Source organism: Gigantopelta aegis, chromosome 4 (assembly GCF_016097555.1).
Source record: "Gigantopelta aegis isolate Gae_Host chromosome 4, Gae_host_genome, whole genome shotgun sequence".
NCBI classification, from domain to species: Eukaryota; Metazoa; Mollusca; class Gastropoda; order Neomphalida; family Peltospiridae; genus Gigantopelta; species Gigantopelta aegis.
In genome coordinates this window covers 78,688,912-78,715,790 of record NC_054702.1, presented here as the reverse complement: position 1 = coordinate 78,715,790, position 26,879 = coordinate 78,688,912, and the positions used below count along the sequence as shown (strand labels likewise).

Genomic DNA, 26,879 nt, shown 5'->3' with positions numbered 1-26,879 from the left:
GCTTATTGCCATTTCATATTTATTACATTTAACTCACAAATATAAATGATAAAAACATATGTAGTATCATGATGATCCCTTCAGCTATTTGTATCACCTAAATCCAATGAATATCATGTAACAGAAACATATTCCAGAGATTCATAAGGAAACGGAATATTCTTAAAATAATGGTCACAACTGAAAAAGTATTTGATAAAATCTGCTTCTATTCAGATATACACGTACATGTATTTAGAAATTATTTCTAAACAATTTTAATATCAACTCTTTTGTTTAATGTTCTTTAAGTAGTTTTAAACAGAGAACAAATAATAGATTAACTTTAAAAATATATGTTAACATTAAAGCTAGCTATGCATGAGAAAACTGTCTGATAAATTGCTCAAGATATAATATTAAAGCTCAAAACAAAATATATATTTATTTTCCTTTAAATTAAATTTCAAAAAGTGTAGGCATAAATGTATTTAAGAAAAAAATTCATTTGATAATAAAATAAATGAAAAATCTGAAACTATTATATTGAATTATATACATGTACTTTTGATTGCAGCAACCATTAGATTTTGCTAATATATTTTGAATGAACATAATTAATCTCTTATTCACAACAATATTTCTAGTGTGTCTAAAATGGGGCAAGGGATAAAGGATAGGTTATATAATAATACACAAGTTTATTAACTTGTATATATTATATTTGTGTTTAATCTGTGGAAAGAACCGATATGCCAACAATGAAGAAAAACAGAAATATTTTTCTAATACCTTGAACATGTTTAAAAGACATTTCATACAATACTTTGTGATCATGTCTTTTCCTGTTTGCATAAAGTCTTCCAACAACAATATACATTCTGCTGATTATCTCCTCTGTAAGCATGTAACACATGCTAACCAATTAGAATGCTGTGTATTGTTCATATATACATTAAAACAACTTCAATTATAATTAAAAATAGTAAAAACATACAATTTACAATATTTTGCGTAAAATTAAAATTAAAATTGGAATAAAGTAAATCAACAAATGCAATAAAATTAAAAACTATTACATATTTAGAAACAATTTCAAAGCTAAAAACTAAATTTTCTAAGAGGAAACTACACAAACTAAAATAGGACTGTATGCGATTCACTGTTATAAAGTATGGTTCAATTTAGTGGAGTTTCAAATTATTAAAGGTTAATTCAAGTAGACTGGAACTTTTGTTTGATATATTACAGCTCAAGGAAATTTAAAATGCATTCCGATGGTTGTTTAAAATAACAAAATACTTTTGCCCATATCAGCACTATTTGTTTTTCTTTCTGTTTGCTACCTTTGTTTGGCCACAGGTTAGTATGTCATTCATTATCCACACCCTCCAGTTTTACGAAATACTGCCTGCCACCTGATCAGACAATTCTAAAGGCATTTAATGTGGTTCACACCTGTACATGTACATGCTGACACTAAGGCAATATTGCATATTGAATAAAGCCAAAAAGAAAGCAACTTCTCTGGCTACAGACACCAACAATAGTACACTGGTTTTGTTTGTTAGCTTATTAAAACCTACAAGACAATTAAAAGATAAGGAAGATCAGTGCATTGCACAAGTAACATTAACATGAACAGTTAAATTTGTGTTAAGCAGTCACACACCTTGGAATCAACTGGTGGCCTCTTAAAGCAGTGTGCTACGTGTTACTTCATAGTATATAATATCTGAGAAAATTGACCAGTCAAAGTTGCCTGATTATCTATTATACTATATACAACACTACAGAATAGCACACAAATAAGTCTGCTTTAAAATTAAACAATTTTAAGGTTCAGAAACACAACAAGCATTGTCCATACATGAAGTACAATACATGACAGATATGTTTGTAACTAATTTACAACTTTCCTTACAAAGTGCTGCCACTGGAACCAAAATGGTGACTACAAGCACACAAATGGTTAAATAAATTGAAAAAAGATTTATTAATACAATATTTATTACTGAAAATAATTTCTCCAATTTTTTTACAAAAAGTATATTTTTTAATTTATATACAAAACTAATTATCTCTTTATCTTTATAGCAGAGGATACCAACTGTTAAAAAATACCTCTGTAAATTTACTGTGTTATAAATTGTTATGTTTCTAAATATGTCACATACAATACAAATAATCTCATTCCATTTTAATTAAATGTCATCCTTTCAAATGTTGACATTTTGAGAAGTTGTTATTAAACATACTGTCTTTATTATTCCAATATAGATAGAATGATAAAAAAAATTACTGAACGTGTAGTGTCATGGCTTGGACAAAATTCCACAGAATTATTGAGATATTAACAGTAATAAACATTCGACAGTCAGCAAACTGCAGTCATTAAATTCTTAGTTTTTATATTGTACAAATATAACTAAGATTTATGATGTTTTAAAAAATAGACATTTTCCAGGAAATTCAGAAAAGCTATCCATGATGCAAATGCAGCTTAAAATAAATTTTAAAAACCCTATCCAATTCCTTAAACACAAAATATATCTTCCAGTAATGGCTCAACGAACACAGAGAGAATTCTACAACTTTGTATGTATACAAGTAGAATACTCTGGATTATTTATTGCACATACATCTCCTGTAAGTGAAGGTCATAAACAGTACATGTTTGTATTTCTATTGTGCTAAACAAAAAGCACTATTGTTTATAATATATTACTCTGACAGTATCTATATACAATCTATTGTAGCAATAACAGAATTAAAACAAAACATGACAAAGACAAATGATAAATAAAAAACACCATGAAAAGACAGTAAACAGTTTGAAAAATAATGAATTCAAAAATTCTTAAGATTACAAAGCTACAGAATCATGGATACAGTCTCACCAAAGAAACACAAACGAAAGAAGTGGAGAGGACTTTTTTGCTTCAACATTTACAATATTGACAATTAATGACTCTAGCACCTTGTAGCTTATAGCTGTCAAACATACGGCTTTAGCTACAGAAGAAACCAGCTGCTGCCAGAATTTGTGTTACGTGAAGTATCTTACCGTCCAAAAATGATATAGCAGGGCCAATCCATGAGAAAAAAAACCCCTAATATTTTAGGCAAACATTTAATCTGAAATATAAAAAGTAATATACCAAATGATTAAAGCAAATGTAATTATTCTTCCTCCTGGTTTTATTTTATGGTTTGTTTATTAACTTACACCGTGGTAACGGAAGACAGGACACAAAATATCAGAGCTTATGGTTTGAAAATTAAAATGCTCTCCTGAAATTATGCAGGGAAGCAATTGCTCCACGTCAAATTCACAGTAATATTTTGTAAAATAAATGAGCAATATTTGCATATGATGAGGCGAGCAGATTTTCACTCATGTGGAAATAATTTTGCACAAGCACACACAGTTGAGAGCAATTGCTTGTGGTAAGCCATAAGGTCTGAAATATACCTGTAAGTATTTCAAAACAACTTGATTACACCAACTATGACTGGCATGACGGAGCAGGGGAGCCCCAAAATAATTCTGAATCAAAAATATTATTGGTAGTAAATCTTAAGGCAGAGATGAATTTTACTTGTAGAATGCAAAAATTGAATTTCCGGACATCTAGTTTTCAAAATTTTATTGGGAAGCATACCCCCAACCCACCCCTAGAAATTTTGCTTGGCACCCTCAATCTCAGTTAGTCCCCACAATGTCTACTTGCTTCCGCCATGCCTGTATGATGCATTTCAAGATGTTACTATCTTTTATTAATGCAAAGCAAAAATATAACTCAAAATGTAGATGTATTAATCTTGTGTTTCCATTATCAACAAAAATCATTAATTACGGTACTGTGATAGGACTAGCATAAATCTTGTGCTAATTTTGTAATTGTAACATACTGTTAATATCAATGCACGTTGAAGTCCTTTGGTTGTGCAGATTAACCAAGATTACAGGAAACTGACTAATTTAATATTGGAGAATTTTCTTTTCATTAAAGGAATACTCTTTACATGTGACCTAAATTAAGCAAAGAATGCCAAAAAAGATCTTTGATGATCTGTTCTAAGTGTTTTAACAGTCAAACATATTCTTCTCCTGATGAAATGTTGATAACATTTTTGTAGTTGTGTATAGCAATTTTATTATCATATAATATGATTGCTAGGTGATCAATAATGCTAAACAAAAAAATATCTGATATATTTCTTTGTTCAGCATTATTTACCACCAAGAAGGGGAAGCATATACAAAATTTGGTTTCAATAAGACACCACCATTAATTAAATCCAGTCATTTACAGTGGAGATCAATGTGACAGAATATTAAAGGCGCAGACCCTAGTTTGAACGTGTAATAAAGAACACTAAGTTTAGTTCATTACAAACCTGTAACTCATTTGGATAAAGTTACAATAGAGTGAAAGAAGAGTCTGTGACATTAAAACAGGAAATATCTCTGAAAATAGACTGGAACTCGAATCAATAAACAGCTACTTCTCAGACGCAGGTGTGTTTTTAAAAAATATACGAATAATGGATTGTTTGGTACTACAAACACCAGGATGACCAGAAACACTTCTGTTCTACGGAAATGGATAATCTAAAGAATAAAATATAAGTAATGTTTTATTTTAGTGATCATAAATGGTTCTAATGGTGAAAAACATGCTGTAGCATTTAAAAACTAGGGTCAGTCCCTTTAATTTACACTTGAAGAAGAATGATTACATGGGTTTGTCCTGAGTTCTGGTTGATGGATATTATGCAACAGATCTAAGGTAGAGGTTTAATGCTAATGGTTACAGTATCAAGTAAAAACAAAACAAAAACAAAAAAACACAAATACATATATATTTGTAACAAATTCATATATTATGTCTAAACAGTCTATAAGTAAGTTTTAGAATACTTCTCAGCACATTAATGAGACAAAGGTATGGCAAACTAACATGTGTATTCACTGTATAAGGTGGCACACACACGTTCTTAAATTACTGAAAGACAACAATATAACTAATCCTCAAAGAAACAATGGGAACAATGCAGCCCAAGCAAGACAAACATTTTCATTAAAAAAAATGGAGACAAAAACAGATTTCTTCTACCGTATTGATATACTTTGTCCCATTATGCTGTGACTGCCATAAATGACATGAAATAAAAATGAAGAAAAAGGTAATACTAGATGTATATAAACAGACAGCTGAGACCACATGGCTCTGACAGATATGATCATAACTTGATGACCATATTAAATGTCTGAGGAAGCAGATAAAGATGTGACACGTTTTCCCATTACATATGAAACTATAACCCCAAAATTGTAACAGTTGAAAATAAATGATTGCATCATGGTTTTAAAATATTCAACTGAAATAATGAAATATTTGAGATAAAATGCCATCACAAAAGTATGCCCATGTACAATTAGGAAGCTAGAACCCAAACATGACAAACATGTGCTATGCAAAATACCAATGTGATCCAGTCAAAAATAGTGAACAGAGAAACAACCATACAAGATGAAAAATGACCCTCACTTCTTTGAGTACAATAATAACATGACACACATATTAAATAACAGAAAAATTTAAATATGACACAACTCAAAAATGTATAAACTGGTTAACCACAGACTAAAACAAGACTGACAACCCAAACAAAACCACATTCAATATGAAACAAAATAATATAGAGCAATCATGCAATATTATTATTATTGCATTTTTGTGACCTGATAAATATGACATCATGTGCTTACAGTTGAAAGACCATTACAGTTCAAAACCTTTTCACATATACAAAATGAAAGATCAATTAAGGTCCCAAATGGACGAGTCACTGTTAGTGTAGATTATTTTAGTCATGTATTTTTCAAAATAAACCTATTAAAAATAAAGCAAATGATTGTTTCAAGTTATTTAGTGTTGTGCAATTACTTAAGGCATTTACATACTAGTTAGAATATAGTTCTAAATATTGGTAACATATGGTTGTTAAGTTGTGGCGGTTACCGTTTTCTTTGATGTACATTATTAAATATGCTGGCCGGTGTGACATATGAAATGATAATTTACAGTGACTGTCCTGATAAACTAAGCAATTATGCCAAGAATTGATTATTTTTTAAAACGATTTAGTTGAAACACTTTGATTATTGACACAAACATTTATAACACTAAGTTACATTTCTTTTTGTAAAATGTTAGCACCAAAATGGGTACACAATAGGAACATTATTGGTTTATTAAACATTAGATTTCTGGCACAATTAGTGACAAGAGTGTACATGGCATATTAGAATGCCCAGTTTCTTGCTGGAAGTAGCACGGTGATCAACAGATTACATGTAATGAGAATCGATGCACACTGTTTACCAGTCAAAGGTCTTATTAGATGGATTTCATCATGGTTAGTTTCATACTTTGTAACATTCAATTTCAATATAAAGCCAATTAAGATACAACAATGGATTGAAAAAATCTGATGCTTATAGCTACATTTATTTTGCAATTTTCCAGAAGAAAAGTCCTCCCATGCAACAAGAAGAAAAGAATTAGTCAAATACCAGGAGACTTGTGAAATCCATGAGGGTTTGACAATCTTATTGAACATTTCGACTATATACATTATGTATGTTTATCAATTTGTGCTACTTATTTTGATTGGTCAGTATTGTACATGTATCTGCTGGTAATTTTAAATGTGTGATGAGATAAATTCAAGTTCTTTACTAAACACTGCAGATACCAGTGTGAGTTCACCTGAACAAAGATTAGATAAATGCATCTTAAATATCTTTCTTAATCCTGATCCCATTTTGTAACTTTAAATTTCTTTGTCTTCAGAAAAAACCTTTATAATTACATTTATACAAAACATATCTGTATTATCATATTAGTAAATTGACGTAAGTTGAGAGTTCACAACATACAAGTTAATGATAAATAATAACACATGTGTATATAATTATTAAATATGTCTAAACCTGACAGGGAAATGCAAGCAAAATATTAAAATAATAACAAAAGAGTAAAATATACATAAATTAAAAATTTCACAACTCTATTTTATATAATATTAATTAAATAAAAACACAACAAAATATTAAGAAAAAAAAAAACAGTTCCACTAAGACATGTTAATGCAGACTAATACATTCGTTGGTATATCATAGATTAATATTAGTATATTTTCAAATAAATAAAATTAGAAATGGTAAATTTGTGTCATAATCAAAAGTTTTGTCTACAATATTCATCTTAAAGTCACAGGCCCTAGTTTGAGCACGTGGAAATTTATACTAAGTTTGGTTAATCTACAAAAATGTAACAGAACTGTAAAAAGTTACAATAAACTGAACCAAGTCTGTGATTTTGAACTGGGAAATACCTTCTAAAAATAGACAAGCGCTGGTCTCCTAACTATTACTTCTCAGAGATATGTGTGTTTTTAGAATTATAGAAAATGCATTTCGCAGTACATGTATTACAAATACCAGAACAATCAGAAACATTCGGATGAATGGAAATGGATAACATATACAATCAAATTTAAATAATGTATAATTTCAATTATCAAAAATGGATCTAATTGTGAAAAATGTGCAGCAGTGCTTAAAAACTAGGGTCTGTCACTTTAAGTATCGTAAGACTGAGTCTTCACAAATCAGTTGGTTTTGTGAGATCTGTGTACTGAAAATGGACTTCGGAACACACTTACCTGCCAGGTAACAATACAATCAATGTTAAAAACTAATCACAATCTAGATCAATATAGGACAATGAGACCTGCAGTAAACATGTTCTTTGATGGAAGGCTTTGATCTTTTGTAGTATATGAATAATAAATGGAAATACATATATACATGTCGTAATAACTATTTCCAACATATTTCTTACAAAAATATAATGATGACAAAACAATGTCACAGTCTTTCTATCCCTCTTCTACTTTATCGTAAAGAATTCATATTACAGTCAATCCTCTGTTAGCGACAAACATTGAAAATAAGAGAGCCAAGGACAAGGGTTCATTTTAGGTGTCTTGCCTTCAATCTAGCTCTAACCACAGAAAATAAATGTAAATCTTTTATTTAAAAATTATCGAATTCATGTACTTCCCACAGAACGTTTTAGACAGGAGACAATGTTAAAATAAAAATTTAAACTATGTAAAAAATCTTCATATGTCAAAGAAAACAAAAAAATTAAATTATCCCATTTGTCAATAAATGTAAATTGGTCAATACAGTTCCTAACACAGATGAGATCCCATGTTATACCTTGAACAAATGAAAAGCAATGCTATACATGTAAGTCTATATCAATACCAAGTGCAATAATATGATACTAACATGGCACATAGCACATTAACGAATAATATAACTGAGAAAATCTATTAACACTGAATTTAACAAACCTGTCAAAAGCAGCCACCCAAAGCAGCATCAAATTGTGGTCTCTTCCAAATGGAAACACTATTAACATGTCTACATCGAATTAAGGTTGAGACACATTATCACCCTGGACTAACTCTCTGACTTTATCAGTGACTGAGTCCAGGGCTGAGGTGTGGTGTCTTAACACAGTTTAATGCTTATATGACTAACACACATTATTATTCTCTATCATTTTACACGATCTGAATAAATAAGAAGACACACGCAAGACTACTTAACGAAGGTGGCCACTATAGCAGGTTTAACTGGATTTGTAAGTGGATTTATAAGCACTATAATAAATCACATTCAACAAAATGAAATGAATCTGTAACTAATCTCAGGCTGTGATATTATGACCTAGTGATGATGAATATAATCATTATATAAATGAATTTATGTAAGAGAAACATTTCTATTGTCCCACTTGTCAACAATATAACTAAAGGAATTGGAGCAGAGACTGTTCAACAACATTGCCCCACTTGTCAACAATATAAATGAAAGAATTGGAGCAGACTGTTCAACAATATATACAATGTAAATTGTTTAATGAGTCATGTAATCAATACATCAGGAAAATGCAAATGTACACCATCACTGCACTGATACTATTTCCTAGACAACTGTTTCTGGTTTCAATGCAAGCTTTTCTTCTTCAAATCCCATTTCCTCTATATCAATACGCTGAAATAAAAAAACAAAATTACTGAATAAATAATAAAAAAGAAAGAAAAAACAAACAAAGTAGTATTTTAATAAAAAAAAGTCTAAACTCAGACTGTAACTTGACATCTGGACTTGAGTGCAATACAAAATGAATCTCTTTTATTTTGTTTTTAAAATCTCTTCATCTTCTTTGTCTGGTCTATCAGTATTTTTCTATTGTATATAACATTTTTATTTTTTGTTTTGGTACTTGATTGATACAATGCATATAATGAAACCTATCCCGGTCTTATTCAACATAAAATGTACATCACAAAATGTAGGTAATCTTCAGTTTAGTCCTCGAGATTGAACCTTGTAACCTTGATACCTCGGACAGACTGTGTCTTGTACATTTCTTTTAATTCTTTTTATAAATGAAGAAATATTATCAGTACAGTTAAATTCAAATAATGATAATAAAGAATTAATGTCTACTTTTTAATAAATACCACATTGCAAAGAATGTGAAATCCCTGCATCTGGTATCTAGTACAAATATGATGTGTACATGTTTATAAAATATATTCTCCACTGATATTACACCATTTGTAACTCACAATTTGTAATTTCTTAACATTAAATAAAGAACTAAAGTTTTGTTTGTATAATCTGTTAATATTATTCAGATTTAACATGAAATTGTTTATATGGTTATGCTGTAATAATTATAAAAATATTTAAATATTTTGCTACCTACTGTTTAGTACATGCTTTTGTTCTTTTTGATTAACTGCTCTTCGACAAATATTAAAAACACTTATATTTTAATATTTTGAGACTGTTTAACTTGTGGCATCAATCTATTTGGCCAGCTATTCTAATTGCTCTAAACATTATACGTAACACATGAAGAGTTCATTTCCAAAACATGATATATCCATTTACACCCTTGTGAGAAAAACGTGAATTTACTGTACAACATTTATATCACACAAAGACAGTCTTAGGTAGTACTAAACCAAATAACTTCTGGCTTGGTCAAAGTTCGAGGTGCACCCAACTTTTGATAGAGAAGTGAACACCACAAATCCTGTTATTGGTGATAAATGTGAAGTTCGATGGTTGTAACAAAAAAAGGTTTTATCTGGGCAAAAGGTATGCAATTTTATTTCATCTAGTACCACTGTGTCAAGTAACCTTGTGCTTGAAACATGTATGGGGTACCTGTAAAAAAAAGTACTAGAATTTTGTGTGTAACTACATAGGCACTACCCATTATCTCAGAAATTAGTAGCTTGACCCCCAATTTTTTCCGATTCATTTTAAGGGTGAGAGGTGGTAGTATTTATATCCATGGCGTTTATGTTGATTGATAGGCTGCAAGTAGAGTTTTAGCCACATATGTTACTATTGTCATCTATGGGATTTGATTTGGTAGTATATACACCCCATAAGATCCTGTTCAATGAGCATAGATCACATTTTGATAGAATCTTTATTGTTATATTGCTGAGTTGTACTGACATCAGTATACCTTCAATGCCAACTCCATATTTGGAAATTGCATATATTGTGTTTTGGAAAAGAACTCTTAAAATTAAGTATTTAAATTTTTTTTATTGTCCAACTCTCTTTGGTCAATGCTCTGCATGTTACAAACTTTAATCCACATCCATATCTTAATATTTTTCTCTATATAACTCATAACATCATTTTCTTTGGTTGATAACTCTGCTTGCTACAAACTTTATGTAACATGAGTATTTTAATATTAATGGGAAACTCACGACGTCATTCTCTTTGGCCAGCTGTTATGTTTGTTACAAACTTTATTTAACATGAGTATATTTTAATACTAATAGGAAACTCACGGCATCATTCTCTTTGGCTAGGTGTTCTGCTTATTACAAACTTTATGTAACATGAGTATATTTTAATACTAACAGAAAACTCACGGCAGCATTCTTTTTTGGCTAGCCATTTGTACAAACTTTATGTAACATGAGTATTTTAATACTAATAGGAAACTTACAGCAGCATTTGTTTTGGCTAGCCGCTTTGCTTGTTACAAACTTTATGTAACATGTGTATTTTAATACTAATGGGAAACTCACGGCGTCATTCTCTTTGGTTAGCTGGTCTTTTTGTTCTGTATGTTTTTTCTTCAGAGTTTCCACCTGTCGAGAATGTTTCATTGCCAATCTTTTCCTTTCGTCAATAAATTTTTTCATGTTGTTAGCATTTAACTCTCGTATCCTCCTGTTAAAAAAATTAATTAAATATGTTTAACAGGTAAATTAAGCCTGTAATAATTAATACTGCATGTTTAGGACACAATCATCCAAAACAAAAAACCCTAAATATTGCCAAGTTTCCAATACATATTCAGTGTTTAAAACTTTTATCCGAATAACCATTTTTATACTATTCTATTGTATTACTGCACTAACATATTGAACTGTAATATAACACACCTTTCCCTCTCTGCCTTATTCTTTACAGACCGGTCATTCATCACAGCTTTACTGGAATCCATAGAATGTTTGGCTTGCTTAGCTTTCAATTCTTTGTTTTCTCTATCACAGAAAAAAGAGACATTAAATACATTTGTAGTTATACATTAAAAACAACACTATAATAAAATATGGTATACATATTTTAAAGATCATAGGTTACTAGTTTAAAAGCATTAAAAGGGTCTTTATATGAACTTTTTCACATGCAGCTCAGTATTTAAGTTGTGAAGCCCTAATGGAATGGGGGAAATCCATGTCTATAAAAGTAACTGCTACGTCTTTTCTCCACCATCTAAAGCACATTATCTACCTTTAATTGATCTGAATCCTTCCAATTAATTTTCACTTATTTTCTTTCCAATTAAAGTTCAAGCATGCTATCCTGGGCACACACCTCAGCTATATGATCCATCTGTCCAGAACATTTGGTTAGAGGTTAGTGATATAGTCAATGCCTTACACTTCACTGAAACATTAAAACTCACCTTTGGTAGGAGCCATCATCCCAGTACCTACCAGTCCTAATTCTGATGGCTTAAGGTGACACCATATGATATGAGTGCCTTGTACAAGAATAGCTGATAACCAATGTTTCAGATGAAATCATGTTGTTGTTGTCACAATTGGCTGTTCTCATGACCATGACTAGGATGCACTCGTATCATTAAGCGTTGCCTTTCACCTCTACATAAGGGCGGGAAATAGCCCAGTGGTTAAGTGCTCGGCTGATGAGTGGTCGGTCTGTGATCAATCCCTGTCTGTGGGCACATTGGGCTATTTCTCGTTCTAGCCAGTGCACCATGACTGGTATATCAAAGGTTGTCATATGTGCTATCCACTCTGTGGAATGGTGCATATAAAAGATCCCTTGCTACAAATGGAAAAAATGTAACGGGTTTCCTCTCTAAGACTTTATGTCAGATTTACCAAATGTTTGACATCCACGAGCCGATGATTAATAAATCAATGTGCTCTAGTGTGGTCGTTAAACAAAACAAACTTAACCACTACATCACCAAGTCCCTATTGGTGTTTGCCAGGGAACTGTACCAACCTCTCCTGTCTGGTTTCTAGCTCCTTGAGTTGGTCCTGGTGGGCCTGTTCTAGCAGTAAATCCAGCAGCTCATTCTGCGCAGTGATGTGTTCCATTCGCAGTTCGTGTTCTTCAGCGACCTGGCGAACACACATCTCAGACCATTCCACAGTCTGTTCCGCTACCAGCTCTCGCACCTGAAATATTGGCAATAAATTAATGTTTAACAATACCTCAGCACAAAAAGTTACAAAGGTAAGTATATAAAATCTCAAATATTTGGTTTATTGATATAAAGTTATACATGTAAGTTGGAAGAATGCCCAATTCATTTTAAAAAAAAGAAAAAAGATTTCAAATTTGTTTTTTAAAACAGCATCAAATCATATGGTGTAAAAGATTAAAAGTGTATAGTATTCAACAGTGACTTCTCTTTATTAAAATAAAAATGACTTAAACTGAATATTTAATGACACCCAAGCATGAAAAATATATCGGCTACTGGATGTAAAAGAAAGGTAAATGGTGATCAAAACAAAAATAATCTATAAATAGTATAAGCAGTTGTGGAAAAGTCACATTTAGGAAAGACACAATGATGCACATAACATAAAATATCAAAAATAAAATATTCTAAAAGACAAAAACAAATGTTATGGTCAAACCATGTATTTCTAGCTCCTTAACCAATATAATTGCACCTAACTATCAACACAAAATGAAAATCATATATTATCACAGATGCTAACAAAATTAATTTTTAAATGTTTCTGATACAGACGATTATGCTGTATTTGCCATTCTCAAGGAAAACCAAGAGCATATTACCACTCATCATACATAACAATGAGAAACAGACCTTGCAGAGACTTTATTTTTTAAAATGCATGCAAATAAATACCTACACTAATTCTGTTTTACCTTTGCTTTGTGATCTGTGACCAGATTCTGGACTTTTCCTTCTGTAAGAGTTTTCAAATCTCCACACGACCCTTCCCTGAAAATGAATATTAGATCATTATCTTTGGAAAGCCAACATGGTACAAATTACGGTTTAATATTCATCTGCAACTCGGTTGACAAAATATTAACATTTTCACTTGTGTACAAAGCATACTCTTTCTTGCTACACCCTCCCAACTCCAAAAAGCATACAGCAGAAATGCCGATTTTGCAAGGAATATATTACTGACATATTGTTTGTGTGTTTGAAAAGTGCATTATGGCATATGAAAATGTTAATAGTTGTCAACAGCCTCTAAGCGGGAAAGAAAATACAAAATGTGCATAGTCGTTTGGGTTACTAATCTGCTACTTTATGCTAAGCAGTTTAGAGGTCTAGTCTTTTTTTCTATAACAAAACTTTTAAACAACTTCATTTAGGTATAATAATTTAAATATTTTATTTCCTTATGATTTATCTACCAAGCATCCTTGAGCTACAAGGGAAGTAACTCTGTATTGGACCCAATCATGAAAGTTACATTTGATTAATTGGCCAATGGTTCAAGTGAGCAACCCTTGACCAGTCTAGATTAATCAACATATCACCATACCCTTTCTTTTTTATCTTCTTCTCCAGTGTTTTTTCATGAGAGGTCTTCTCTTTGTCATGGCTGGCAACGAGCTTGTCAATAATCATACAGTGTTGGCGCTGCATCATTGCCCGCTCTTTCTGGAACTTCTTCTTCAAAACCTCCAGGTCTTTCTGCTGCTTCTTCAAGATCTTGAAAAACACTTTGTCCATCATCAGAATCTCACGAGTGACCGGTTCAAAATTTAATTCTTCAGCTGTAAAACATATGACCACATTGTAGTGTTATCTTGGAATTTGAACTGAATTTTACTTTTAGACAAAATTATTGATAAAAATCTGTTTGCCTACTTGCATGACTACTAGGTATATAATGCTGTGTATACATACAAGTGCAAAAAAGGTTCAGAAAACATCACCAATGGTTTTGGTGCCTAATTTGTAGATTCAGGATTGTGAAATAAGCCCAATACCAGCATTCATTAGCTGCCGTCACGCCTATGCCATCTACTTTTAACTTTAATCAATGTGCTCTAGTGGCTTTGTTAAATAAAACAAACTTTACTTTTTTTTTTTTTTAACTTTAAAACATATTGAACACCATGTTATATAGTTCAGCTAGTCTAATTATCTCATCAATACAGTAACATTATATCATACTACATTCTCCATAAACATAAATCATTGCATGTAATATATGGTAAACAATAAACTAAAGATAATGTACCTTTTTTCTCCTCTTTCTTTTTGCCATGAACATTTGGATCATTGTGGGAAGAAGACTGAATCTGACCATTTGAGGGTTTGTCCTGTGCAGGTGGCTTGTGAGATTGCTTAGTGTTGCTGTCGCGGGAAATGATTGGCACATCGCTGATGTCCTCTTCTGGAATACCCATGGCCTGCATCTGTTTTTCACGCATCTCCAGCATGGACATGTACTGCTGGGGTGCAGACAGGGCATCAACAAACTCTACAATAAATAATGTAATACTGACAGGGCATCAACAAACTACAATAAACAATGTAATACTGGAATCGTGTCAAGAAAATCACCAAAGATAGTTTAACTGACAGCCTTTGTGGAGCTTGGCCACTACCATAGTCAGCGGCCTTTGGAGCCATGACCACCAACCCCATTCAGACTTCTCTTTTTTTACCCCACAACCTTTTATATTTGTTTGTTGCCTTAAAAAACTATTGTTGGTGCCCTGCCCCACTTTGAATAAAAACACCTAGCTACACTAATTGACATGACTTTATCAGGCAGTCCTATACAAAAAGGTAAAAATACTATGGTTTCTCTACTTATTTTCATTATCATCATTTATATATACTTGTAATTTCCTAACAAAAAATGTCTTTATTTCTGTTACATATATGTGTTGTCTTTCAAAAAAATAAAGAAGAAGAAAAAAAAAAAAACATTAAATTTACCAAGGACAAAGCTACATGTATTTATATCTTAGCCACCTATAACTTTCCTAAAAGTAGGCATTTAGCCATGCAAGCACATTTTATTCATGTCTTAAATGCATCTAAAATAAATGTGTGATGATCACTTTCATAAATTTGGCCTTTTAGAGTTTGGACAAATATGTCGCAGTCAAAAGTCTACACTTTTAACTAAAATTTTATAAGCTTATGGTCTACATTTCTAAATTAAAGTTTATGATCTGCTAGATTTATGGATGTGATAGCCTTAGAACATTTAGTAAGTTAATTTATTAATGACTTGTTTGTTTCAAGGAAGAAAGGAAGGAAATGTTTTATTTAACAATGCACTCAACACATTTTATTTATGGTTATATGGTATCAGAAAAAAGCTTAAGGACCACACAGATATTGAGAGAGGAAACCTCCTATCGCCACTTCATGAGCTACTCTTTTCAATTAGCAGCAAGGGATTTTTTATATGCACCATCCCATAGACAGGATAGCACATACCACGGCCTTTGATATACCAGTTGTGGTGCACTGGCTGGAACGAAAAATAGCCCAATGGGTCCACCAACAGGGATCAATCCCACACCAACGGCGCATCAAGCGAGCACTATACCACTGCCACTGAGCTATGTCCTGCCCCTGTTTGTTTGGATAAATACAATTTATTAGAATATTTCAATAGTGCAATAGGCCATCTCTTGAAAACATATCCATTCAAAAAAGTTATTAGAAAATGGTGATAAGTCCACAAGAATGACAAATGAAATGATGTATAAAAATGGAAAACAATTTCTCATCAAACAAAATAAAAAATATATAAAAAGTGAAATTCTTACGACCAAATCCTTCTGGCACATAGGTTTTGAGAATGATTCTACAAAAGACTGTTGGTAAAGACAGTGGAAAGTTGCCTTCTGTTCTCAGTGATATGTGTCTGTAGCCTGCAAAATAAATTCAAACAGATAAATAAATTACTGAATGATAACAATGTAACAAAATAATTAAAATAAAACATATTACACATATTTCAGCTATAGTTATTGTAAAAGCCTCTATTGAAGTATTTTTATTTATTAAAATTGGTAAGGCTTGCTCATTTTTTAAATAATCTGTTCATAAAGACAACTGTAAAAAATATTTGCTTTTGCTGTACGTAGACAAAATTCTAATTCACCATGTCAGAGAAGAAACAAGAATTCCACAAAATTAAATGTCTAGTCTACGATAAAGGTATTCAATGTCACTAAAACAGTTGCATCCATAGATGTCCATCTAAATGCATGTTAAAAAATGTATTACTCTTTGAAAAACATTATTTGAAAAAAATTAAATTAACAGTTTAATCTATTTTTTTTCGACACTGTGATGAACATCCATAGATGTAACTACAAACCAAGTTTGTGAGATTTGAAGCTAAATATGAAACTAACAGTGAGCTAAATGCAAAAGTATTTTCATTAAAAAAAGTATTTAAATCCCCCCCCCCACACTGTGATGAACATCCCATGTTCAGAAATAAACCAAGTTTCATTGATTTAGGACTTGAAATATGAAACTTTAACATCACTGTCTGAAAAAGTAATACCTATATCTTGCTTTTTTATTTTGTAAAAGCGAGACTAAAAAAGATATAACGACTAAAAATAACAGTCAGTTATCTTTTTTGTATCTTTTAGAGTACAGCAAAAATGTTACAAATGGTCAACCCAAATACTTTTATTATTAAATTATCTATATCATATAAAATAAAAACAGTGTCAATATTAAGTAAACAGTTTGTATTTTTAACAAAAATCAAGTACCTGCTTGTAGACCATCTAGTGGCAAAATGCGCTGACCTATCAGCTTGCCTGTTTCTTCATACACTGCTATCCTTAATACTGCAAGTTCTGGTAATACTACCTGAAACATTATATACAACTTTGAATAACATTGAACCCAATGGATTCGCCAAGAACGATACATTTTTTAAACTTTGAAACTTATTAATTTGAAAACTATGAACTCGGACTAAACCAGTTCTTGTTTTTTGCTCAAAAACTGAAATTTAGACAGGTTAAACAAATTTGAAACTTGTATTTCCATATTACATGGCTATATTAAGTAAATACAAATTGCATTTATGTAAGATGATTCCACAAATAATCCACACAAAGTGATGCATTCAATGTTGATGCACAACACCACAACAATTGTCCTGGACAGACATGCCTAGACACCTGTTCAAGTGCTGGCTGTCGCTTGCTAGACTGATGTTTGCATTTAAATGAATTTAAAAGAATGTGATAGGATAGAATGGAAACCAGTCAATGACTTCTTGGTCTCCTGAACATACCAGCAAATTGTGTGTTTGAAACTTTAATGGGTATTAGCATGAAAATATCATCATTATCATCATCATCACCATCACTATCACCACATTTCAAATCAACAAAACAAACCTTTCTGAACACAAATGACTCCTCATTGTACACGGGATTGAGACCATTATTGGGCACAACTCGGGTCCGGAATTCACGTCGTATCGTGTCGGTTGGCAGACCGTACATGTCAACTTCAACATAGGTTCCTATCTTTTTGTCAGACAAGAACTGTCCTGAGATCACCTAAATACCAACACAGAAACAAACAATAACCACCATATACAACATCTAGAAGTGATAACACAACCAATAAAGAGTTTTTCAAGAATGCATTATCTGTTTCAATGATATTATGAACACCATATGCAAACAACTTTTAATGGTGCATTCTTTGTCTATTTTTGCACTTTACATTTCCTATATATGGATAATGTTTAAAAATTAATGTAATAAAGTGAAACCTCTCAAGACCGGACTCTCTGTAAACTGGAATTCCCTCAAAACCGGACGTACAACGGGGTCCCTTTTTAAAAACCAGGAGAGAACATAACCTCTGTAAACCAGATCCCTCATAAAACCAGACATTTGTCTTTGTCCCAAGGGTGTCCTGTTTAGAGGGGTTTCACTGTACATAAATTTTGTTTTCTAACTTTTATTAACAACTATTATTTATCATTTTAGAACTGTGTGAATATCACTGTCACAAAATGCAACACAATACTTAACAAAATGTTCCCCGAAGTGTATGTCTTATTATATTATTCAATTCATTAACTTATCTTTCATTTTCTGATTCACATCATGAACTGTTACTATCATTTCAGATGACTGTCAAATTATTTATTACCATAAACAACATTAGAATTATTATATACAATATTCCCAGGAGTATTACAGAAGATATTTCTGCCAACACAAGATCTTCTATATGCAGAAAGGACAGCAAATATGTCAACGTAACAAAGTAAATATGTATGGATTTTTTCTTGACCATTTTTTCTTAATACCTGATGATAGTAAACATAGCGAGATAAATTTATTTGATGATCATTATAATGGTTACCTGAACTGAGCAATGGGCTGCTATAACACCATCAACAGGACTTTCAGAAAATGGATCAAAATTCCTGTCCGGACGTCTCATAAAATCAGGCTTCAGAAGGAATCTAAAATGAAAAATGCATAAATTTAACAGCAATACAGCAAGCAGCTCTTTTAAATATTATGAACAGTTAATCATTAATTAGTAAATGTATTAACCATATATCACTGTGTATTAGTTGACTTTTCAAGTTTCTAAATACCATCTTTGGAAGAAAGGTTAGCCATTACAAAGTCAACAACAAAAAAAAAGATTCTAACAAAATATACTAGTAGAGTGTACAGTAATACAACACTGATGAAAAAGTTAATTTTATTATAAAGAAAAGTTTTTAAAATATCAGGAGATGACAATTTAAAAATAAGATATTGAAAATCCTCAAATTACTTTTTGACTCAAAGAAAAAAATACCATAGAGTTACCTCCCTTGAATAGCTCATTAGAAATGGTAGCAATACTTAGTTGTAGGCTACTTGCCAGTGAAAAGTTGGTCAATTACTTAAGATACAAAAGAACACATGAAGCTGAAAATAAATTTATCAAGATGTGTTATTTTCTAAACAAAACGTCTGTGGAATTAAATGTCTCACAGGTGCAACTATAAACCACATTTCAATAATCTAGGCTAAATTTTAATGCAAAAGTTGATGCTGCCATTATTGCCACTGTTAGAAAAGTAATATCTATATCTCAGATTTTTACTTCATAAAGGTAATACAAAAATGACAATTTGCCAATAGACTAGACCGACAAGACTAACCCGCAATTTCCGTTATATTCAAACTTCCCTTGATTGAGCTGCATAGCTAGGTCTGATGTTTGGAAGTTGAGAGACACCATTTGGCAGCCAGCATTCCAGAATATCTAAAATGAATCACACTTGGGCAAGTTAGTAACTTGAAGCAAAAAAGAGTTACATCCCAGTGACATAAGATATTCAAATCTGAAATGAATTATGGCTCTGTAAGCTAGTAAGTACTGAAATATGAATAGAATCGCAGCTTATCGAGCAAGTACAGAAATGTAACTGAATCACATTTGAGAGTATATTTAAAAGTCTTGAAATCTAGACAGAATCACAAGTCACTAAGGTAAAATACTGAAATATAAAATAATCAGAATACATTTTTTAAATTCCATAATTGTTAAAACAAAGCAATGTCTATACTCTCTTCTTCTTTTTTTGTTGTTCTCCATTAAGGGTGTATACCACTGAATCAAATCCCATATATGACAATAGTAACATAAGTGGCTGAAGTTGCTACATACAGCATTTTAATCAACATAAATACCATGGATATAAATACTATAATCCCTTATCCTTACAGTAAATAAAACAAATTGGTGTTTAAGCTTCTAGTTTCATTTCAGACATAACAGGAAGCATCAAAGACTACCCAAGTTCTGCACAAAAATAATAAACTTATTTTTAGTAGGACTCGGCATGTTTCAAGCACAACAGTAGGTGGTACAATTAAAGGAAACATTCTATAACAATAAACACTGTCACATTTATCAACAATGGACTTACTAGGCAATGAAAAGTTGGATGGATTTTGAACTACAGGTATGACTTGGCGAGATGCTATTTGGTATACATCTACATATATACTACTACCTACATGTATATAGTGACTGAATCAGTCTGAGTCGGTCTGTCCAGGACAGTGGGTTAGTTGTTAGTTGGTCAGTGGTTAGTGAGAGGTAGAGGGTGTAGTGGCCTTACACCTATCCATTGAGCCCTTAAGAACTCGCTCTGGATGGGAGCCAGTACCGGACTGCAAACCCTGTACCTATACCAGTCTGTAGTCTGATAGCTTAACCATTGCACCACCGAGGCATTATGTTACATTTTCCAGAATTTATCAATGCCCAGTATAAAAGAAATGTATCCTAGCTATCTCCTACAAACAAAACCATTTCAAGGATTGTTGCTTCTAAAATACAAGTTTAACTGAACTTATAATGACCACATACTGTCACTGATGGACGAGTGATTAAGCCATTGGCTTTAAGTCTGACAGGTACACTGCATTCACATTCCAGGAGAATGAATGCCTTCTACTTACACCATTTTATCTTGTGATTCTATCAATATGAAAAACATGCACTGTTCATGACAAAATGCACTGTTCATGACAAAATGTACTCACTGCAGGTATAGAATGTCACTCTTGATAACTTAACTTACCTGTGGCATGTAATTGCTGGAATCAACTCTTCCACCCTTTGGATATATTCTGCTCATCTGCCGTTTGTTATAGCTGGTAATATTAAGGAATGTTTTTTCAACTGAATATATATATATATATATATATATATGTATGATATCTGTATACACAGTATTAATGAGAATTACATACAAAACCCCATGCCAGGATGCAAGTCTCATGCACACTAATTGAAAACATTGTGCAGACAACATTAAGAAAACACCTAAAAATACCAAATAGACTTTAAAATGTAGCTTCCATGGGCAGATATCCTCTACAAAGATCAAATACACAAAAAATAACAACAACAAAAATAACAACACCCCCACCAAAAAACATATATCATATACACAATATTAGATAACATGCAGTCAAATATACACACAAAATCAAATACAGAGATACATGAATGACACACAAAATTAGATCTAGACACAGATATTACACACATATCACTTGCACACACTGTCATGCACAGATACTGCACACAAAACTAGATATATAGGTCATTAGCCTTGTGTTTTGGTATCATCAATATTATGTATTAGGAATAAAAACTGTATTATGCGAGCCTATGGCACTATTTTTATTCCTAATATGATATTGACGATACCGAAACACAACAGGGTAATAATATCTTTATAATATAATCTCAAAATTAATACAACCTATTTTTGTAAACTGTATATCCAACTATAATTCCAGTCAGCTATCAATCGGTATTCAAATGACGTATGAACATATGATGCAGTGTTGTTTTGAATGTGAACCATGTCAGATATCCTTACATAAAAATAAAGTAGTGTATGGAAGTTTTTGTTTTTTTCAGAACGCTGGACAACTTTCAATGTAAAGTTGTTTGACATGTTTTTGTTTGATGACTGTTGATTCATCAATTCTGGAGTGTCACTGTAGTATGTTTGCTTACATGTCAGTAAATGTAGTGCTGTGACCTCATTAATTATACATTAAATTTGCAAAGTTATCAAATTCAGATATTACATTGGATATGATATCTATTATATGATAAAAATAATTATTATATAACATTTAGTGAAATATCTTAAAATATTAGTGAAATAAAAGTGTTATCAGTCACTCCGTGATGACAACACATTTTCGAGTGAAAATTTCACTATTTCTATCTAAAATGTGTTATCGTCACTGTAGAAAGAAAGAAATGGTTTATTTAACGATGCACTTAACACATTTTATTTACGGTTATATGGCATCAGACATATGGTTCAGGACCACACAGATATTGAGAGAGGAAACCCGCTGTCGCCACTTCGATTAGCAGCAAGGTATCTTTTATATGCACCATCCCACAGACAGGGTAGTACATACCACAACCTTTGATATACCAGTTGTGGTGCACTGTCTGGAATGAGAAATAGCCCAATGGGCCCACCGATGGGGATCGATCTCACACCGATTGCACATTGAGCACATGCTGAACCATTGGGCTATGTCCCGCTCGTCACTGTAGAAAGTGTTATCTTCACTGTAAGAAAGCCGGAACTATTTTGCTGCTGCCATTTTAAAAATAAAGGTTAATTGCCAAAAGTTATATAATAAATAGAAAACTTCAAGTTTTTTGTCAAATATGATTTATATCTCAACTTGCGCGACTCGTGAGATATGCTTGCAAACTTCACTCGGGATAGAAATCATATTTGACAAAAAACATGAAATATCCTCTATTAGTCCAGCAGATATATGACAAAATTGTGCCTTTTATGATAAAAGCATGCAACTTTGCATGATGCTAGGACATACCCTAGTGACAAAAATTAGATATAAGGACATTGCAGATTTGTCCTCTGGGAGCCACGACTAACGCAAGATCCAATGCAAGTGTCTGAATTTACCATATTTTGTGTCCTTTTTAGAACTAATTACACTGATTTATACATATGTCCATTGTACATGATGTAGAGGTGATAATTTATACAAATTTCAGGGACAGTTCTGGAATATAAGCTAAACGACGTTATTTTTTCCCCTTCATACATATGTGTGCAATCATTCATGGTCAGTGTGTCCACCAAACTGGTAGAGAGCAGTGCACTTAAGTACCGCCGCCAGTAGTAGGGGTGTATAGTAGGTGGTTACAAGTGCCTCTTAACAATGCTGACTGGCCTCGGTGGCGTCGTGGTTAGGCCATCGGTCTACAGGCTGGTAGGTACTGGGTTCGGATCCCAGTCGAGGCATGGGATTTGTAATCCAGATACTGACTCCAAACCCTGAGCGAGTGCTCTGCAAGGCTCAATGGGTAGGTGTAAACCACTTGCACCAACCTGTGATCCATAACTGGTTCAACAAAGGCCATGGTTAGTGCTATCCTGCCTGTGGGAAGCGCAAATAAAAGATCCCTTGCTGCTAATCGGAAAGAGTAGCGACAGCAGATTTCCTCTCAAGATCTGAGTGGTCCTTAACCATAATATGTCTGATGCCATATAACCGTAAATAAAATGTGTTGAGTGCGTCGTTAATAAAACATTTCTTTCTTTCTTTCTTAACAATGCCAGAAGTAACTACTGAACACTCCCTGAAGAGGTCACACTAGGCCAACAGCTAAAAGCTGTTGAGGAATGGCAGCCTTGAAACACTCAAAGTGCGCTCCACATCCTTTTCTACAACCATATCTAATGAGTTCTCTACATGCATTGGTAGCCCTAGGCAAGGTTGTCCAAATTGGTTACCAGCTGCTTGTGTTACCTTGATGCCATCCTTATTCATTTGGTGGTGGGAGTTCTGGTGCACAAACTAGCATCTGACCCCAACAGCATGATGGCTGGTACATTATCCTTTTCACATACTGTAGAAGGGTTGCCTTTGTAGGAGGTATTTGATCGAGTACTCTTTTTGGGAGGGTTGAAAAGCACAGGTGGCACTTGGTGTTGTTGTTAAGGCACCAACAACTAGTGTGACTGCATTTGCTACTTTCCAGATGGCCCAACTTCCATCCCTGCCCTTAATACCGAATGAAGACAGTAAAGCCATGGAACATGGGCAATGAAAGGCACCTGTCTGAACCCAAGACATGAGATATCTCATGGACAGCCAGGTATCGAAAATGTCCAGTACCAAAAGCCACCCAGATTTCAGAGATATTGAACAGTTGCTATGGTGCCAAGACTCCAGTGTGTTCTTCACTGACAGCATCAGCTACATGAAGCAATATTTGTGTGTCTGCCTCCTCTTGGGTATATCGGGCTATACTGGTGACATCTCTTGGCTGTTTGCATAGGACATTTTGAAGATGTGTGCCAGGGCTAGAGCTGGGTGTGCAGGACGTTTCACCAAATTATGTATAAAACTTCAAACATGTTTCAAGTGCTTGAATTCAGACTAGTTAGGTTGTAAACATCCCAGATGACATCATTCCTTATAGCCTATTGTAATTGTGATACCAGATATGTGAGGAAGATCTGACCTGCATATTCATGGAAATTCCTGGTTTCAACATGTTATTTACCAGCTTCACCATCAAGGATGCCTACCTCAACATGAGGTCTGTTAATATTGCAATCTGATGTAATAAGCTCCTCTAGGCAGTACACAAGGGGTCAGACTCAGTTTCCCTACATGTGGCAGTGATGATGGCCAGGCTTGATTCTCATGCTAAAACAACTCATCCAAGATGACAACCTTTACCTGACAAGCAACGTCATGTCTGGGAAACTGAGCAGACATTTGCTGTTGTACTTTGGATTTATTTGAAGAGCGGCAGAATTCTCGATTGGTTCTTGGATGGATTTTCTCTCTAAAACATGTTGTTCTTTCACAAATATTCCATACTGATCCTGTCCTAACCTCTCAAATCTGCGCATGGTATAAACAATAGCATGGTCTGCAATGTATCGGCCGTCTAGTTTATGGAGATTATCACTACTTTCACAAAATGGATCCCTTCTATGGTATTTGTCAGTGACTTGACATCTCAAAGAAATTATTTCTGTGTTTGTTTGGTCTGTTCATGATGTACCGAATTTGCTGCCTTCTTCTGGCTCATCTCCATGAATGACTCAAACTATTAGTCCAGTTATCTCTGGTCCACATACCATCCAGCACCTAAGAACTGTCGGATTCTCTATCAGGCTTATAGCTCCACCATCACCTTTCACAGCAGCGTTATGTTGGGTCTAATCAATGGTAATAGCAGGGAAAAGTCTTCTTGACCATCAACCTGCCTTCTAAAATTCGGAATATAAAAGAAGTGTTACCAAATCTCTCAAATGGACTGGAATCTATCTGGCATAAATTGTGTGATGTAAGGCAAAGAAGAATGGGACAATGTTGGTTAATGTATCAATGTACAAAAGAAACTTTGTCATCTGGATTGCAGGAACAAAGATCAAGACTTTCACTTCCAGCTGAAGAACCATGAACCAAAACTAAAACTGGGGACTTGCTTTAGCTCCGATACTTCACCGCTCTGATTGACATCAGATGTTTGTCTTCTACAAGTCTGCGATTGCACCATGTATATGCCTTTTGTAGGAGTATGTGCAGGCTACAAGCTGTGACTTGATGAGCTTTATGAGTGTGTGTTACATTTGTAGCTTTTAAGAAAGAATCTGCTATAACTGCACAGGCAACTCCAGCTTGTACAAGGGCATCTGTCCAACTACTGCCATCAAATAGATCCCTTACCTCCTTAAGGGCTGTCGTATCAATATGAAGAGCATCAAAGAACACAATAAAATTGTCTTCATCGTGACTTGCTGGCCGGGACCACGAATTTGTTTATCAGTGGCATACAAAGGTTGATCCAGGGTAATTATTGCCACCTAATCAGGATTTAAGATGTATGCATGGAAAAATTGTAAGAAAAGTTAGGTTTTTTGTTTAACGACATCACCAGAGGGCATTGATAGGCTATTGGATGTAGAACATTTGGTAATTCTGTTAAATAGTCATTGTGAGGACACCTGTTAGATTTTTCAGTTAGTAGCAAATGATCTTTTTAATATACAAGTCGTGGCGCACTGGCTGGAACGAGAAATAGACCAATGGACACACCGACACGTATTCATTCAGAAACATTGTAAGAAGGTGCAAAATTACGACACAGTCATGACTGTTTTATTAGTACTGTACGTCCTGTACTACTTATAAAACAACAAATCATATATATTGTGAATGAAAGCAATTAAAAAATAATAATTTGTTCTCTATTTGAGTTCGGTGATACTATAAATTTATAATTAAAATTCAAAAATGATTAATTAAGGAACAAATAATATAGTAAATGGGAAGAAACGCTACCCTTTCCCATAGACAATTCTCTCTCATTCAGGATATGCTCTGGGATGTTTAACAAACTACACCTCTATATGTGCAATGGACATACCTATAAATCAGTTTAATATGAACCTTGTAAATACTTGCACTATAATTATATAAGCTATTTATTGGCAAAGAACATATAGACACCATAGTTTCTTAATTATTATAATTCCGTTTGGCTCATACTCTAGATTTGTCTTTGGAATCAGCACCCCTACATGATGTGAAAAGGCATATTTATAAATCAACGTAATTAATTGTGTAAAGAACAAAAAGTAAGCTAAATTCAAAC

At 33.0% G+C, this 26,879-nt stretch overlaps 1 protein-coding gene across 3 annotated transcripts in view; it reads right to left on the bottom strand.

The window, feature by feature from the left end:
* Window positions 1-4,830: 4,830 nt before the first annotated feature.
* Window positions 4,831-26,879, bottom strand: part of LOC121371160 (1-phosphatidylinositol 4,5-bisphosphate phosphodiesterase beta-4-like) — a 142,928-nt gene continuing 120,879 nt past the window's right edge. For all 3 annotated transcript variants that reach the window (XM_041496836.1, XM_041496837.1, XM_041496838.1), the window contains 13 exons: window positions 21,271-21,343; window positions 19,840-19,943; window positions 19,041-19,143; window positions 18,056-18,220; window positions 17,417-17,516; window positions 16,451-16,555; window positions 14,899-15,141; window positions 14,194-14,428; window positions 13,559-13,634; window positions 12,659-12,834; window positions 11,563-11,664; window positions 11,203-11,347; window positions 4,831-9,124 (listed from right to left, as the gene is read on the bottom strand). In XM_041496836.1, coding sequence (XP_041352770.1) covers window positions 9,056-9,124; window positions 11,203-11,347; window positions 11,563-11,664; window positions 12,659-12,834; window positions 13,559-13,634; window positions 14,194-14,428; window positions 14,899-15,141; window positions 16,451-16,555; window positions 17,417-17,516; window positions 18,056-18,220; window positions 19,041-19,143; window positions 19,840-19,943; window positions 21,271-21,343 — 1,696 coding nt within the window. In that variant the 3' untranslated portion in view covers window positions 4,831-9,055. The remainder of the gene's footprint in view (window positions 9,125-11,202; window positions 11,348-11,562; window positions 11,665-12,658; window positions 12,835-13,558; window positions 13,635-14,193; window positions 14,429-14,898; window positions 15,142-16,450; window positions 16,556-17,416; window positions 17,517-18,055; window positions 18,221-19,040; window positions 19,144-19,839; window positions 19,944-21,270; window positions 21,344-26,879) is intronic.